The sequence below is a fragment of the Lottia gigantea genome (assembly GCF_000327385.1).
Source record: "Lottia gigantea unplaced genomic scaffold LOTGIsca_136, whole genome shotgun sequence".
NCBI classification, from domain to species: Eukaryota; Metazoa; Mollusca; class Gastropoda; family Lottiidae; genus Lottia; species Lottia gigantea.
Window position 1 is genome coordinate 588168 of NW_008707550.1, and position 19978 is coordinate 608145.

At 32.0% G+C, this 19978-nt stretch overlaps 1 protein-coding gene across 1 annotated transcript; it reads right to left on the reverse strand.

The window, feature by feature from the left end:
• Positions 1 to 11474: 11474 nt before the first annotated feature.
• On the reverse strand, positions 11475 to 19627 carry LOTGIDRAFT_172563 (hypothetical protein; the record flags this gene model as incomplete). The annotated part of the gene is made up of 15 exons (XM_009049454.1): positions 11475 to 11571; positions 11977 to 12048; positions 12293 to 12368; positions 12680 to 12830; positions 13021 to 13143; positions 13553 to 13643; positions 13872 to 14005; positions 14355 to 14424; positions 14909 to 14981; positions 15215 to 15326; positions 15703 to 15846; positions 16119 to 16304; positions 17702 to 17885; positions 19226 to 19227; positions 19541 to 19627. 15 exons carry the CDS (start codon positions 19625 to 19627, stop codon positions 11475 to 11477), a joined length of 1602 nt encoding a protein of 533 aa, XP_009047702.1.
• Positions 19628 to 19978: the final 351 nt, after the last annotated feature.

The window sequence follows — 19978 nt, forward strand, 5'->3', positions numbered from 1 at the left end:
GTGAATAAGAACAGTATACTATCTTACTGACCAGCTGAACTAGTATGGTATAAATATAACAGGATTAGTCTAATCCTAATCTTTCAGCATAATACGAATATAAGGTCGTCTGAATACCAAACCAAGACATTATAGTTCATTGTCTCAGATTGAGCATGAAAGGATGTGCAATGCCATGTAGTTTGCAATACCATGTAGAGAACATTTTGCTAGCAAGCAACATAAGCATACTCCTTTTTGATTGTCTGTTGTGACAGTAACACACAGGATCTCCTCTTAACTAGAAGACCCTATGCTTCATCTTTTCTGACCTACATCTAACATGCTGTTGATAGGTTTGAATGCATGACATCAAGACTTGATGGAACCCAAGTTCCCTAGGTTAGCTAGCAGCATCTAATTCAATGAAGCACCCCAGCTCCCATAAAAAATTTCCATGATAAATTATTATCCCCCCTCCCCACCCTTAGAATTCAAACGTCTAATGACAATATATTGACCATTATCATGCTATGACCATTTATTTACCTGTTGATTTTAGACATGTTTTTTATAATCAGTCTATAGGATATAATAATCAGTTAAAAGTATCAGTGATAATAATCAGACTGTTTGTATGAGATGAAGATGTAAAAGATAATTAATGAGAATTGTCCATGTATTCAACCCATCATACTGAAATATAACAATCATTATGATGACCTTGACCATATGGTGTATAAATATTAATAATTGGAATATTAATTATCTGTCATCATTTAAAATAATCAACAATAAAAAATGTGCATAATTGTTGTCACTACTCATGCAAACAAATGTTGCTGTAAAAAAAAGTATTCATATAATATTTTACAACCAAGGTCCTGCAAAATTTTAACTTACTTAAATGCAATGACAAAAGAGACCTATATTTATTTCAACTGGAATATGTTAAGAATTAAAGGGATAGTAAGGCCTTTTGCAATTAGTAATCAAACACTTAGTTTGAGTGGAATTGCAGGTACCACAGACATAGGACTGTAAATTTGAATGGTGCAAATTGATGCTTTCATTGACCCATTACACATAAAACATTTAGAAAACTTCTCAACAATCCCTTTAAGTCAAACAAACTTTATGTTGTATTCAATTTTCTTAGTTCACAATTTAAGAACTGATTCCAACCCCTCCCTAGAACTGTATGTAATGACTAATATAATTTTTAACAGTTGACATTTATATCAAATAGAATCTGCCACCCACTAACTTCTATCATTAAAATAAAATGTCATTTGATGTTTACAACTATATTTAAACACACAGCCGTATAACAATATAGCTCTTTTACATAATTATACATTCTACCTTTTGCTTCTGATTAGGTGAAGTAGGCAGCACCATACAGTGTGAAATGAGGGAAATTTTCAGATATGAATTTTCAAAAAGATTTTTTCTTGATATTTAATTGTAATTATTGTATACAAAATATTTTCATTGATATTAAGGACATCAGAAAATCCAATGTCATATCAATAATTGTTCTAAAATATTGCCAACAACATGAAATTTGACAATTAAAATCATTAAAACACACATTCCAACTACTACATGAAAGGATTTGTAAATGGAAAATATGAATTCACTAAGAAGAGGTTTAAAAAGAAAACATGTGATAGGAATTTATCAATAAAAACTTCATAATGAAAAGATTATGTTATATCATTTTTATTGACCTACTACAGATAATGTTTGATATGATATCAAACAATTTTTATACAACAATAATCAATATCCTTAGTTCATTAACAACCAACATGATATTATATTGAAATAAAAAATATCTCATGGTACAGTTACAACTGTCAGCTGTTTCAATCAATAATTGGACACTAAATCAAAATTTGGAGATATACAACAAAATTCAGTATCGACAGCAAGAGAAATGGACTAAGGTAATGTCGCATTCTATTTGGCTAAGAATGATAGCAAAACTTATATACCCAATGCAGCAGGAAGTGTGTCTGCTGTAATCCATTTTTCGCCCAGTGTAATATAAGAATTACCCTGGAATACACTGTATGTGGTACTAGTCTATGTTTTATCTAGTGTATTCTTTTGTCTCAATTCAGGGCCCCCCACAGGCCAAACTCCTAGTGTTCCTGGCACAGATCCAGTTCATTATATGCCCAATCAATCTCTACATGATCCGGCACTCTGCAACTGGTACCATGGTCTTTTGACCAGAGGCTGCCTGCCTACTAATCAAATAATAATTGATGCCAGTCTACACTATTCCGATTTGACTACTTGTAATCATGATGAACCACCAGAACAAAAAAACAACACAGTGAACCATAATATTTGATACAATACAGTCATTTGCAATCTGACATGGGGAAATTGGGATGGAAACTAGTTAATGCAGAAAAGTAGGATAGGAAAACTGGCAACCTAACTTATAATTCCTTCATATCAAACAGACATTTCTATCAGATTTGCATATTCTTCAGACTAATGTAATAATAGAAAACCAAAAATCACCATGGTTATAATTTTGATAGATCTGTTTAATATCTCAAAGCCAGTTAAAATTGCCTAGTTAGGTAATATCAGAATCATTATGTGAAGATAAAGAAATATTTTTTTATTGTCAATAGAGAGATCAATCATCCAGAGTGTTTCCTATAGTCTCAATTCACTATGATATGTTAACGGTAAAAAATGCTAGTTTCTTAAGCTGGTTTTATTGTCTGAATATCGTGCCATAACAAGGAATAATTATCTCAGACATTGACACATATTGCCTCACTGATATTAAACAATCAATGATTAGGGTTGGAATCTAGGTCAGCAGAATAAAAATAAATATCGATAAATAGCAAATGCCAATGTAATGAGTCATCCTAGATTTTAAAAGTAGAATATTGATTAAAATCAACATTCCAGTCTAACTGGGTCACACTGAAGAGAAGAATCAAAGACATCAAACAAAAGGCTGACTATTGGAAATAGAATTGATGAAATGTAATAGAATTATCAATGAGAAAGTTATAATGTAATTTTGAGTTATTTCTTATAGAACTTTAAAGGATTGTAAAAAGGTTTTTCAAAATTTTTATGGGTATCAGGGACATTGGTAGCAGCACCAAATTTCCAGTTACATGTCTGTGGTTCTTGCATTTCACCTAAAGCTAAACATTCTATGATGTAGCTATCATAAAAGTTTCATACATTATTTGCCGCTTTTGCAATAGTTATGAGGATGGATTTTAATTGACCATGTTGGCTCATTATGAATACATGTATGCTAACAACTATGTGAACTCTCCCAAAGTACTGCAGAGCAGTCAGTCATAAGGTCTACATATCATGGGTACCATACAAAGAAACAAACAGAATGGATAAACAATGTACCTGGGACCAATGAACTTTTAGATAGTGTGCACTCAATCCTATCTGAATTACTAGTAAAATATAACAAACAGGTGTTAATTAAAGGTGAATTTATTCTCAATATCATTATTGATTATTCATTATCAATTATCAAAATATAACACTGTCAATTCTTCTTTAAACATTCTGACTCATAGTATTCCATTGTCTTGTTACATTTTATCAATATAGAGTGGACATACTCAAACACTCTCTTCTAACAATATTATTATAACTTTAATACACTTTTATCTACTTAAAGCTAGGTTCCCTGAAAAAAAAGCTTAAATAACCTTCTATTTTGTATTCTAAAATCTATTCACTGTCAGTAAGAAACTTGACTTCCATTTTAAGTTACCTCTTAAATGGAACTCTTTCCTGGTCAATGTTGTAGACTCGTCGTCCAGATAGGACAGTAATCTGTGCTTCTACAGGGTCAGGTTGTGCATAACTCTCAGCAATATAAAAAAAACTAGAATTATATGGAAAATTTTCCTCATTGCATAATGAATCTAGTCTCCTAGCCCATTCATGGCGTAGAAAAGTAGAACTTAAAATCCATTTCATTTTAGGTCATCTTTTGATTTTGCTTAACATCTCATCAAATCAACACCTGTTCATGGGGTCACAAACCAACAATGACCTGAGAAGAACAGAATAGTAAATGCAATCCAACTTTAAGCATGTTTTATGACAATGGGCAGGTCTAGAGATATTATTGATACATGTATAGATCTATATGTAATATCAATACTGGGCTATAAAAACAGCCTTAAGATATATACTGATCAAATGAGCATCACACCAACTGTGTAGAGACAAATATCCCCTGGCTACAATTCATATTGTCTTCAATTTGTCATAAGTAAGACCGAACAGATGAATATCTGGATTTCATTGAGACAAGGCTATCCACACGCCCTGGCGAAACTTTGCAGACTTTATAGGGCACTGAAATATAATAAATTTTTCATATTTTTTATGGCCTGAGGGTGGGGTGGGGGGCATGACCCAAAAATTACCACCTAAAAATTTTCCAAATTTGTTTCTATTCCATGCTTTGATTGAGCCCTTTCTTTGCCTTGTTAAGTATGAAAAATTTTAAACTTTGCAGATTTGTCTATAGTCTAAGATAGATATATCTTTTGAAATTCATAAAGTTGTAGAAAAATTCTATTCAAAAACCCTGCACTTACATCTTTAGTCATGAACTTTGAACCATTTTGGGGGGGTTATTGTAGTCATGAATATATGTAAATAGTCTTCAGAAGTAATAGAAATGTATGAAAATCGTATCATTCCTTTAAAAATACTTTAAACTAAGAATTTTACTCACTATCTCTATATGTTTTTTCTATATCATCACAAGAGTATTTTACATTGATGAGCAGCCTTTTTAAGATTCAAATGCAGATAATTATGGACACAAATGGTTTGGGGGCTCAAAATATGACGATGAGCTGTGAACACTTTTGCAGATTGACTTTGCCAAAAACTTCTGAGATTGTGTATGTTTGGGAAAAAAAAGGGGGATCTGTCCCTTTAAAAAATCTGTTGTATGGTTAAGATCCGGCGTACTATATGCATGTATCAGAATCAACAAACACAACTGCATGGTCTCAAGGATCAGTAGGTTATGGCCCACAGACTGATTCCTTGTGGCTGGAAAGAGTAGGCTAATGATACTGTCATGACAAAAATAAACACAACATTGCATGAAGCTGCATATTAGTTCAATCAAAAAAGTTAGATGTAAAATTCATTTCATGAGAATAATGTGTGTAAAAATGATAATATGTATTGATATGTTTCACCATTCTAGACAAACTGTTATTTTCTAGATATACAGAGATCATAGCATTTAAAACATATATCAGACAGTAAGTAGTACATAAGTTTAATTGAAAAGTAGGGCAATTATGTATTTCCACTCTCTAATGATAATCTTACATTTAGTATTATAAACATAATTTAAATTGTCACACCCCAGTTGAAATTTGTTTCTTCAAATCAAAATAATAAATTCATAAGTTTTAACAGAAAATATTTTGCCTGAGGGTTTCTTTTCAAATGTATTACTATCATTATGATTTAGTAAAGGATATAGTATAAATATATCATTAATTTTGCAACAATGACGTACTATGTATTAACCACTTGTTGTCTAAGAACCGTTATTCCACAGTTGGCCTTCATAATTCCTTCAGAAACTGTGTTATACATTCCATAGCATTCAAACTGATAGTAGGTCACTGGATTGTAACGTACTTTACTCGCCGATATCTCAACAATTATATAACTTTGAGAGCTGAAGATAACAGAATCTACTCACCAAATCTTCTCCAACATAATGATTCAATATTTTACGGAATAATCGTCGTTTTTAGGTAATAAAACACTTTCTCATATCGAGATTGTTGTCGAATTCATGCTACTATCAGCATGCTCCATTCGACTAGCGATGAGGTCATCATTGAAAAGGAGAGATTTGATTGGTTGATTAATTCAGATGTTATCCAATGAAATGTCAGTTTTGTCCTTCGCTTTGTTTTTGGATTCTGTGGCGGGGCATTCATAATCCAAATTATAATTTCAAAGGGTAATTTTATGTGACCTTTAACCACACAATTTAAATCTTCTAGAAATTACATAAAGCCTAATTACCTTACTGGTTTAGTGACAATATTTAATATTCACAGATTTCTGTGCTCCTTTGTAGACCAATACTTTGATTCTACAGTAGTACCGGTAGTTTAATATGATATACAAAAAAAGGCCCATTGTAATGTCTATTCCGACATGCTTGAACCAATATCAGTCCGTAAAATAAAAAGATTTTCGCCAAATTATTGTAGGATCTATCTAATCTTCAAGAATACTATGTGAAAAACGATATTTTGCAATGCCCAAAACCTTGTTTCATCAAGGCCCAAGGCATCGTCGCCTTTTAAACTTTAACAAGTCAAAAGTGACGTTGTCAAACACTTATAGTTTAAGTAGAATTGCAGGAACCACAGACACCTGATTGAAAATTGGAATGATGCAAATTGGTGCTATCAGTTTCCTCGATACATATAAATATTTAAGATATACTTTTTACTATTCACTTAACATAAAAGTCCATCATTATTGATTACAAGAAATTCGCCCCTTATGTAAGCCTACAGACTACATAAGTATAGTAGTCTTACAAGATCTGTAGGCTACAAGATCTGAATTAGGAAAGGTGTGTCAGATGCATCGGAAAATACAAGTGTGGAAAAATGCACTTTTCATGCTTAGTATTTCTGAGCCTCTATTTTATAGATGAAAGAGACAAAGGAATGTTTGTGGCCTGAAGGTGTCTAAAGGTTTGAAATAACTTCTCCATTGTCTCATTACACACGCAAAAAAGCTATTAATTGAATAGTTTTCTTTGTTTACAATTGTTAATAACATGTTGATATTATCTGATTAATAACTGTATAGTTCTATAGGGAATCACTAAAATATCAAATCAATATAGAAAACAAACAGACTAATTTAACAATATACCCAATATAGCTATTTTTCCACTGATTCTGCATTGTGTCTGCTCCATGAATTTTACATCCGACTTAAGGCATAATATTTTCTAATTTGATTAGGCCTTACCTTAAACCTCTAGGACTGTAATGTGTGACACTATTTGGAATGGGGCAAGCAGAGTCTTTTAACCTCCAATTGGGCAATATTGACGTGAAATGCCAAGTTTATATTACGAACTTTGTCTCATACCCTGACGCGGTAGTCACCTTTCTTGTATCACGAAATTTAACTGGATTGTAAACAGGCCAATACAGCCAATCAAAGCCGCTGTCAGAAAAGACTATAAGCATTAGGCATATAGCTTATTGTTTGAGTCTACAGACTTTTTGTTGGGATCTCTGATTGACTTTACTCGTTAACGTACAATCCAACCAAAGTGCTGCATTTACAACCTCTCGTGATACAAGAAAAGTGCCTATTGTAGTCAAGGTATAAGACGAAGTTCACAAGAGCTTGCTATTGTGAAGGTGACATATTCAATTGTCCACATAATCGACAAAAACAAGTTTTACATGATATACAGTTCCTTTTTATTGATGTCAAAGATCATGTTGACCAGACTTAGCTTCCTGAAAAAAAAAACGTCCTACAGACATTCCACGCATACCACAATATTGTGCATGTCAGCATTCACAGAGAGGAAAATCAATGAAAAAAGCACATTGATTGATAAGATTAGAATAGATGTAAAGTAAAATACTATAAAGATAATTATTAATTTATACTCTTAATAATATACGAGGCATAATTACAATTCACTCAGGTATTTAACTTGATTTTTATCATTATTTATCAAAGTCAGTCATGTATTTTTCATGATTTGTTGCCGTCAGAAACATTAGGCTATCGAGCTTCAGGTCCATATAAATCTGATGCTCTACAAGACTGTCATGTGCCCTTCCATTCCAATTTAGTCAGTTGAGGAAACGAAACCTTTGATATTCTCTTATGGATTGATTGGAGTCGAGGATTCAAGGTTTCCCTAAGTAAACCATTAATATTCTCTTTATCAAGGTTTCTATTTTCTCAAGTAAACCATTAGTATTCTGTTGGTCTAGGTTTCTTCAAGTAAACCATTATATTCTGTTGGTCCAGGTTTCTTCAAGTAAACCATTAATATTTTGTTGGTCCAGGTTTCTTCAAGTAAACCATTAGTATTCTGTTGGTCTAGGTTTCTTCAAGTAAACCATTAATATTTTGTTGGTCCAGGTTTCTTCAAGTAAACCATTATATTATTCTTCTGGTCGAGCTTGCCTCAAGTAAACCATTATATTCTGTTGGTCGAGGTTGCCTCAAGTAAACCATTAATATTCTGTTGGTCTAGGTTTCTTCAAGTAAATCATTATATTATTCTTTTGGTCGAGGTTGCCTCAGGTAAACCATTATATTCTGTTGGTCGAGGTTGCCTCAAGTAAAAAAACCATTAATATTCTGTTGGTCAAGTGCATCAGTAGCCTGCAATTTAGTTTGATCTAAGTTTCAAAGTCACTTCAAGAGGACCAATGTTTCATAGGTACTGTAAGGGATCCATTTAAATCGGATAGTATTGGTTTCGCAGCTCATTAAAGAAGCACTCTATTTGGATTGTCTTGGTTTCGCAGTTCCTTCAATTGAACCATTCTAGTTCAGTTGCTACGGTTTCACTAACCGTTTCGGGGTTACTTCATGTGAACCGTTCTAACATGCATTGTCATGGTTTTACAGTTCCTTCGATCGAGCCATTCTAATTCGGTTGGTAATGTTTGTTCAGGGTTACTTCATTTGATCCATGTAGAACTAATTGTTCTGACGTTCAGATCACCTTTCTGGTCTTGACCGTGAAGCTTTCAAGATTTTCACCCATTGTGATATTTTGCTTTTGGTGGAAGGTACCCCTCTTTTAATATAGCGGTTGAAACGGAAACTGCGCATAGATGGGACAATAAATCGAGACCTTGGAAATGTCGCTACACATAAGATTTTAAGTTCATTTTGTTGATAGCTAGTTATTATAAGCTATAATTCCCCAAGAATGAAAGAGATAAGTGTAACAAGTGCTATGTAAAATTGTGAAATCCATACCATGACAACGATTTTCGAAAATAAAAATGAAGAAATTAAATTTTTAAAACCATTTCCATGTTAATGTAATGTAGTGAGATAGAATGATCAATAGGACGTGAATTACAACCAATTACCAATCTGAACCTGTATTTTCGATTTGTGTATTTTCAAACTTGGTATACAAACACCACCGTCAGTCCTTTGTTCCCACTATTTTATGATTGAACAGTCTTGGTACCATTAAATGCTTTTTGTAAGTGGTATATTGAAGTGGAAGATTAAACTAACAGTAAAGTAGACCCCCTATTGAGTATAATTTAACAGTGTACTATAGACCGTATCTGTACTTGCCAACTTTCTCTTGTACCTGGATAATTACTTATTGATTTTAATTACCAATGCACGTGCTTGATAACCTGTACAGGTAAAGGAACTTTGACACATGTTAGAATATTGGAGCTGACCAGTTGTAAAATGACCAGCTGTCTAGACACACTCGGTTTAATGTGCAGTGGTCAACTTCCCTTCCAGAATAATTTCAAATGGAAAAGAACCCCCAGGGTTAAGTGTTGCCTTGATTGATTTTCAACCATATTTCCCTAATAAGCATAAATAATCATAAGACTTTTTCATGGAATGAAACACCTATGAACAACTATTCAAATTTAAACAGAATTTATTGTATGAAAGATAAAGAATGGTTGTGGAATTGTTCTGATAGACAGGTTCCGTAATATAGGTCCTTTTAATACCACTTTCATGGTCTGATGTTGCCCATTCTTATTGTCCCTATAAAAAGTATCACCCATTATTGACATTATTTCATAGCATTTATCCGAAATCTGTATAGTGCTGCTACCCTACAAAGATTACCTGGCTCTTACTGTCCAGAGCCTAGAAGGTCCACATATATATATATACTAATACTATAATTATCACACACGTGAATGAAGTGTGATTTAAATCAATACTATTTTTATTTCTAAATATTATTCACTGCTGTCTATTATATTGATGCCAGTGACCTTTATTCATGTAATTCTATAGAAAATCTATAATAACTATTATTTACATTCACATTGCCTGGAGCTGTGGAAATAGAAATAAATGTAATCTTTTAAGGCTTCCTTTTCAATCATTTTTTTAGCAATTTGAAGAAAAGAATTAATATTATGACGTTTTCCTTCTGACGAATGTAAATTTTTAACAAGGAAATCATTTTATATTCAAAATTTGACAATAAAATTCACTGAAGCATCATGATTCATGAAGAAAAAAATAATTGTCAATTTCAACTATCTGTAGTACTTTTCAGAATTAAAATATAATATCCAGTTTTTTTACAACAAACAAAATAATGGTGAAAGTTTTAACAATGACGTAACAATTGTAGTAATGACTCTATGTGAAAATGTTAGGCACCACCTAGCAATGACAAGAATCTAAAATACCAGAGAGTATTTCACTTGATTTCCTGGAAGTCAGAATTTAATCATGTTAAACTAGCATGTTCTTTCAAACTGTTTAAACCCTTAATATCTCTCTCCCTCCTACAATTACACATTACTTAGATTATTTGTTTGTTCATTTATTATGGAACTGGAAGTCGCACATTCTGATAAGTGATACAGGTAAGGGTATGTAGAATTGGGTTCCGTCAGATGACAAAGTAACCAAATATATTAAACTGGTGGTTCTCTACATGTAAAAACACATTTGAAAATTGAATCATTTATTTGTGAGGGTTTTTCAGATTTTTATCCAGTGATTCCAGTCTGCTGCTGGCATTTCACGCAGGAAAATTCAAAGTTTATCTTTTATTTTAAAGTGAAGTTAGCACTTCAACTCCCAGCTTTTGTTTTCTTAACCTTTTTTTTGGGTTGTTTAAGTTTTTGACCAGTTACATTTCTAATTTTGCCTTTCACTTTTGGTCCTTTGCCTTTTTTCGATTTTGTTTTCTTTCTTTTAACAATTTTTGTATTTTTATTGTCATTTTCACTATCACTATCATCACTGTGGTCATTTTCTAGTTTTTCTTTTCTTTTCTCTAATTTCAACCGTTTGGACTTTTCATATTTATATACCTTCTGTAACTGTCGTACTGCCCTGTAATTAATAATATTCATGTGAAGGTTATATCAGTGATATATTAGAATCAAAAGAAGTCATATTTCAAGAAGCCAAATTGAAAGATTTTCTGCCACAAAAATTGTTTTCACTAATAAAATAGAATGTTTAAAAACAGATTAATATGGAAAGTAGATGCAAGCAGGTACACATAGTATTAATATGTTCCAGCTATGTTTTTTCAAGATATTTGTCGCATTTTCATGCACATTTCTATTTATTGAAAAAATATATCTCCACAAGTCAAAACTCTCCCTTCAACTAATTACAGGCCTATGAAAGAGGGCAATGTAATTATGTTTTTAAAATGTGATTAGCATTATATCTTACTGTTCTCTATCTTTTCCTTGTAATTTAAATAATGGTACTGTAGATATTCTTTGTCTTGGTACTTCACTGATAGCCATCTTCTTTAATACTTCCCTGTAAAGTTATAAATTATACATTATATCATTATTAACACAACACCTGTTCTTATATACTAAGAGAAAGATAGAAAACATTCATATTTTACAAGTATAGCAGTTGTCTTAACCAATAAGCATTGAATAAGCAGAAGTGATGACTTATTGACCTAAATTGGAACCCATGACCATGCAAGTTTGATTGCAATGTTTTAACTGTCTATTATTCTGTACCAGCTGAGAAAATTCAATTCAGCTATCTGTATTCCTTTTTAAAACAGAAATCAAATGTCAAGTTGTTCTACTATAATAACAGCAAATCATACCAGCAAGTATCCAGGCGGATTTTCACGTTTTCAGGAGCAGATATTTTCAGAGAATAACTGTAATATCTGGAAGGTCAAACAATAACTTAAAATCTTACTTTTTAGTTTTCTTCATAGATAACATATATTTAGGTACTGGACAGCCAGCTTTACGTATTACATTAGCTATACTGAAATATATATTAATCATAGAATTATTATTTCTATTCATTCTAAAGTCAATAATATAATGTATAGGTTCTTTAAAACATATTGTTTATATAAGTTACATTAAAGAAATGATTCACTAACCATACAATAATCAAATAGGGAACAAACAAACATATATAATAAATGTTTTGTAGAATTTCAACCTCTGTGTTCATGAGAGCAGTATCAAACACATCTGGTTTAGAATAGTATTAATATACACACCTTTTTAAATTTGTTGCATCATCTTCAGTAAAGAATGTTATAGCATGACCTGGTCTACCAGCTCTACCAGTCCGTCCTACAAAAGATACTTAGGTATTAGCTTTCTTGGGCTCAAATCATTATCTTCTCCAAAACACATTATTGAACCCAGATATATGTTCTACTCTTCTGTATCTGATTAGGATAATACAGACAGGCTATGAGAAAAAGGAAATCAGAATGAGCTACTATTTTATGTAGTATGCTAATTTTTGATTGAGTAATAATGAATGAACCTGGTCTGCAACATATAAAACTATATCTCCAATATAAAGAATTGCGCCTGTACAGTGTCAAAAGATTACAGTCAGTAAAAGAAACTTTTAATTTTAAAGATGAATATCCTACCTATTCTATGTATATAGCTAACAGCACTACTAGGAAAATCATAGTTTATAACTAAATTAATTCCTTTAAAATCTATTCCTCTACCCATTAACTCTGTACATATTAATACCCAGATTTTACCAGCTCGAAAACTGCTCACTACATTATCTCTCTAAAATATATTAAATAACAATACTTATTAATTCAGATATATTTGCAAAACTACAAATTTGCATCAAATTATCAGGTAGATTGCTGATCTCTCTTGGGAAAGTATTTGATTTTGTTCATTGTGATATGTCACTTCTATTTTGCTTGAAGCCCTGGAAGAAAATAACTACTTTCAGATGAAAGATGCCAACCTGTAATTGTGTTCTTTCAGCATGTATAACATCTACACTAATACCATCATATATTAATTCAGAAAATAAATCTTTAGCTCTATCTTTAGATTGTACAAATATTAATACTGGTGGTTGAATTCCCTGAAAAAATATCATAAAAATTAATATAGCCTTTACTGTTTCTGAATTACAGTTGCATAACCAAATTTTTAATGCACCAAAAGCCCTATCTTCACAATGCTATAGACATCTTTCCTCTATCATGGAAATTTGTAAATGCAGAAATTTGTTTGGATTGTGTGTTACCGAAAAACAGCCAACCATAGCCAGATATAATGTAAACAATTTTGCTGCACATGTAATCGTGGGCTATGATTGACTTGACATTGTGAAGGAAGCAATAGCCACAAACAAGCACAAATCTGAACTCCTGTTCAAATCATTCAGTCCAAGGTCTATGGTCCCTTCAGGTCTGTGCTGAAGACTGGTATCAATATCACCCACCATACACATACTTACACAACTTTCTAAACATATCTAAAGATCATACCTTTTTGATCAAATTTCTTACAGCCAAAAGCTTTCCATTTTCAGAACCAACAAATAGCAATTCTTGTTTAACTGTTTTAGCTGCAGCATTTCTGAATATAAAAATATAATTTGTCTATGTCTTTCAACTTGGAAACAACTACAGTTACTTGATTGATTGTTGGATATTGACTACAAGCTGCAAGGAATAAGAAATATGGAGCATGTGTCTCTCTCAAAAACACTTGGAATAGGCAGATAAGTCTACTGAAGGTGAAAGAAAATAAAGATCATTGTCTTTTGACTGTATTGATTCAATGTGATTAAAATAAATAACTTACATATCACCAATATAAACTTGAATAACATTATCTAAATTAGCTTTACACCATTCCTCTACATCATAGGAAAACGTAGCACTAAACATAGCTCTCTTTATATGACTATTATCACATGCTTTATATATAACAGCTAACTGAAATTAAAAAATGGAATTTAACCTCCAACTTTTCCTTCAGCACGTGGGCTAATGAAAATGGGTAATGTTATGCAGTGTGCTATGAGGAAATCCTCCACCACTGACAATGGGGGAAACAGCGTTGTAACCGTCCACTGCAATGTAAAATAGCTATATCATAATGATAACTATGATTTGTGATGTGCTACAGCAATATAAGGCTTAGGAGTATATTAACCATGAATAATTAAGGACTAACAATGGTCTGCATTCAAGAATGACTCGAAACATAAAGTCTATAGCGCACGTATTTTTGGGTAGTTTCAGTAATAATGAAAACAATATAAGTCTAAACCTCTTTTAGTACCTGATCTCTGAAACCAGATTTACCGTCTTCAAATAACTTATCACATTCATCAATAATCAACCATTCAACACTGTAAGAGAAAAACAATTTCAATCATTTTGCAATAATTTAGCTCCAAATAACTGATAGGAATCTTCACAATATCAAGCTAATACAAACTTGTTACTTGACTGCAATAGCCATCTTGTATCATAAAAAATTGCAAATGCAGCAATTTGATTGGATTACACTTTAGTAAATACAGCCAATCAGAGCCCTCGACAATAAGCCATACAGTTTACAGTCTTTCTGTTGAGGGCTGTGATTATCTGGCATCCATTGTATAAAAAGGGGGCTTTTGCATTCACGATATAAGATGTAGCTCGACATTGAGAAGATGCTCCCATTAATTTATCTTGTTTAAATGTTTTTTATCCATTGATAATGTGCACAAATTTTACACATTATTTCTCTCTTATTTTACAAAATTATTATGTAAGCAAACTTATTCCAAACAATGATAGGGTTTTATAAATGAAAGAAAGTATTGTGATTAATAAAGTAGTGAATCTTACCTATTTAAAGTAATAGAAGGAGGTTCAGATTGTAACATACAAATTAATCTATTAGGAGTTGTCACTAATATATCTACAATATAAAAACAAAAGGTTTTAATGTTAACATGTAGTCAAATCCAAATATAACATATTATAAAAAAACTCACAATGCAAGAAAGAAACCGCCAAATAGATGCGAATGGGACAGTTTTTTTAAAGTAATCTTCTGCACCCTAATGAACAAATGACAACTTGATAGCATGAAGCTGAAAACAATTTTGTAACAAATATGATATTAGCTTGCCTAATCATATAAGGACTCACCAAAATTTTTCTTGGATTTTTGACCAAACTTCTTGGCAGCTATTGCAACTTTGCTAATAAAATGAACACGGAATCCCAAGCCTTCTGATAATCTCTCAAATTCTCTAAATGTCTAAAAAAATAATGTAAGATTATGGACAAGAAACAAATTAATGCCTATGTGGCTATGTTAAAGCTCTTGACTGATAATAAATGCGAGAAGTTAGGGCAGAAGGCTTATAAGGGGCATAATGCTTGGTTAGGTATCACCATTGATGTCATGGTTTGCTGAAAAGTCTTCAAGATATTGCACGAGTCTTCAACATATTAACCAGTATTTATCTTCTGCAATGACAAGATATTCAAGTCAAGGTTTAATATTGTTACTAACAATAACATGCTTTGTCATAACATATTAAAACTAACTTAACAATCAATGTTATGATATATATTTGGGAATGAAGTGACTGCTTGGGTTCTATTGAAATCAAAGATAGTAGCATATTTACCTGTTTAGCTAATTCTCTAGTAGGAGCTAATACAAGAGCTCTAAAACCTTCATTTTTTGGTGCTTGTAAATGATGAAGCACAGGTATAATAAAAGCTGCAGTTTTACCAGAACCTGTTGGTGCACAAGCCATTATTTCTCTTTCCTATAAATTAATTTCAAATGTAAACAGTGATTCATGGCATTTTCAAAGGAACAGGGCACCCTTTAACACAATCCTTATTGCTTACAGAAAGCCTTCAAAGGAAACAGATCTAGAGCAGCAATAAATTCATGAAATTCATAAGAATTCCAATTGTCATTTCATTTATGTGACAAAAGAACATCAATATTATTATGTTGTAAGTATAACATTTCAGGTTAAGGAAAAGATTTCCAAAAGTTGAAAAATATAAAATAAAAATCACATAATAATACCTGTAACATAACTGGAATAGCTTGCATTTGAATAGGAGTTGGTTGACTATAGCCTACTTTCTTAATATTTTCTACTAATAATCTATGTAATTTGTAGGAATTGGCCAAATAATCAAAATCATCAAAGGGTTGAGGAATATCTGTGCCATGGGTGTGGATTTTGTACAACTTTCTTAAACTTTTCTTCTGGAAAAAAACAGTATAATAAGCATTGTAAAATTTAGTGTCCATATAATATTTCACTATCAGTGCTCATACAGTATGCAATTCTTACTTATAAAAAACAATATACTCATTTTCACAACTGATTATTTCTTAATTATTAAGATAGCTTGCCAGGCTAGGTAACATACGCCCACTGGCAGCTGTCAGAAATGATTAAACAGTCTTTAGTGTCTACAGGGTTGCGAAAATCAATAGGGATCATCTTCATAATGACATTGACACACAAAATAAAAATCAAAAGAATCTGTAAAAATTGTAGCCTGTAGAGTGAGCACGAGTTGCACAATATAGCTAATAGAGAAAAACGTCAAGTCAGACATGATATTTCGGTGAAAAATTATCCGATCATCACGAAAATCATTAGGGATCATCTTCATAATGACATTGACACACAAAATAAAAATCAAAAGAATCTGTAAAAAATTGTAGCCTGTAGAGTGAGCACAAGTTGCACAATATAGCTAATAGAGAAAAACGTCAAGTCAGACACGATATTTCGGTGAAAAATTATCCGATCATCACGAAAATCAATAGGGATCATCTTCATAACAACATTGACATACAAAATAAAAATCAAAAGAATCCATAAAGAACTGTAGCCTGTAGAGTGAGCATGAGCCAAATATACAATATACGCCCATCTTACGTGTGGGCGCATAAAAATACATTTAAAGAACTAAACCGGTTTTTCCAATAAGTTTTTGTGGTCTTGATCGTGAAATACATAGTACTTCATGCCAACATGTAGAGGAAGATTCCCCTTACCTCTCGTGAAAGTTTTAATGTGAAAAATCAAGCGTTAAGTCACAATCGATAAAATAATTCTTAAACGGTTACATTAAGAGTTTTAAATCTCACGGCCTCACTGTTCTGGAAAATAGCATTTATGAGAACTCAATTTCGATTGGATCAATTGAACCAATCAGCGTTAACTTCACATATTTCCGATTGGAAGACGCAATAAAAAATAAAATTAGGGTTCAACTTTGTTATTTTCATTTTTCACTATTGTTATAAATGTTATTTTGTGAATTTTGCTATAATGATATTAATCCATAATTAATATGTAACAACCAGAGAAGAACACAAAGTTAATTTTTATATTTCTGATCGAAAATTCGTCGCCATTTATGAACAAAACCTTCTGTGCATGTCCGTAGTGTCGGAAATTCCTTTCCAAGACGCTAAGAAACCATTCACGGGAAAACACTGTATCAATTATAATAGGAAACTTCAAATTTGATGAATTAAACGATTTCTCGGTGGCCAGATAAATTTAAAGAAACTATATAAAGGGTTTAGATATAGTTTCACGCATAATTCTTCACGTTAAAAATAAACCGGTCTATCCCTTTAACATTGTATTTTTTCAATTGAAGACTTTCTAGGTGCAATTTAAAGAATTTCTTGGTAAATATTTCAAAATTATCTTCAATTTTCATTTCAGTGGTGTGTTTTTCTGGTTTTTCACTTAGATTACATACAGTAAACTCCAAAGACCTTTCAAAGTGAATTCTGTTTGTGAGAACCCACAAATAATGACTAAAATAAATACAAGAAAATATCTTAGTCTTACATTATGTTCTTCTTTTGGTTTGATATTAGTCTTAATTTCTTTCTGAGTTTCTTCATCATTGCTGTCTTCACTACCTGTAAATTGTTTGAACAATGTAAACAATTTTTTAAACAAATAAAAGGGAAATAGTTTTCGATAGTTTTCATATAATTAAACTGTACAATTTCAGAACATTGTTTAAGCATGTTATTATTTTGATGTAAAGACAAAAACCTGAATCTGATTCCACTTCATCTATTTTTCTCTTTGGACCCTTTTTCGTTGTAGTATCTTCTACAGTCTTGTCTAGTTCTTGAATCTGAAATTTACAATTAATTCAACCCATTAGCCTAATAACTATAATGACTAAAATCCCCATTAAAGATGGGTTCCCTTATCTTCATTTATGATAATGAAAATGCTATTATTTATATGAATAGAAAGTAGAGATGTTCCAAAGACTTAATACCAGTTTGTCTCGCATGTCCATAATTAATTTATAATTAGCTATACAGTCAAGTAACCTAATTTCGTAGAAACCTATTATTCGTGGATTTCCGGAAAGGATTAATAATTTACATGAGCGACCTTGCGCGACCTCCGCATTAGTTTGTTTCGATAAACATGGGTTTTCTGTACAATGTCAGCTAGTAGAATGAATACAGTAGTTTCAAGCAAGGTAAAATGTATTATATATACTTTGACAAATACAAAATGGCAGATTTCACTTATTACCAAATGTCACCATTTTTTATCGGCCGAATTTTCTTATAATCCCAAGCGGTAATCGTAATTCCAAGTGTCGTCTGCTAGAATGAAGTCCAACGAATGAAGTCACGTGATCCACTAGTGGATTCTGTGTCAGCAGAAAATTTCTATGGAACACAAAGTGGACCATATTCTTATGTTGTTTCAGTGACTTTTAGTAATAAATCACGCTACGTATCTTATTTTGTCAGTCACTATTTTTTTTTAAATCGTGGTTCTTTAAAGGAATTGCCACTAGTTAAAATGAATTGATATTATAGATAAATATTTAGAGAAGTTAATTATACCACCCGGTATCCATACAATGTGTTTTTATAGACTTATTTATAGATCAAATATTATACACGAAAATAGATGACGCATTCTGCTGCCGTTACCGAGTTGGTTGCTCATGAAATATGGGTCAAAGTGAAGGATTCATAAAGAAATCGAGATAAACCAATTTTAATCATTTTGTAGATAACTGAGGAAACATCTAAAACATCAAAATTTTATATCTTGTTTTTAACTTTGATGAAATTCGGTGTTGAATCCTTATAACCACGAAAATAGGTTACACCACTGTATTAGAAGAGAATTACAAGCAGAATTTCATTGAGTGACCGATCGAGAAAGGTCATAAAGCCTTTTGTTGTGTCCCAAAATATTTGCCTAAATGAGCCACTGCTTCCGATTTCATGACATTTCCATTACCAAGCATGCCATATTCTCCATCTACCAGAGATGGGTATTGATTGGGTATCAAAAAAAAAGTTTTCAAGTCAAGTGAGAAGAATGGTATTTGTAGATCGGAAATATGGCCTATATACATTTACAGTGGCTTAGCAATTCTATACAAATAGGTACACAACCATACACCGAATATTCTAAATACCTTTAACTTCACAGCATCGTCTTTAAATCGTTTAAAATCAAACTTGGCTCCTGTACCAAGTAGTTTAAAAAGATGATAGCCATCCATGCTTGTTTTTACCGGAAGTAAACAAATCATTGGATTACTTATAGTTGTTGTCTCCCCTTGTAATCCGATTCTAGTTTAAGAATCTGAAAATCGGAATAGGTAAACAACATGGTAAGATATCAACGTGTCTCACTACTTTCATTCTTTTAAATTTGTATTAGTTACATTTGTCGTATATTGATTTTTAATCTTAAGTTTTTATTAAACCCCTTGCTGTATTCCTTACAGATGAGTAAGGGATTGTTTACGATCAAGAAATTTTAATTCATTTCCAGTGACTGATCACTGAGTGAATGATTTCATCACCATATCACTTCATCAGTCACTTACTAGTCCAATAGCTAGGCTAGT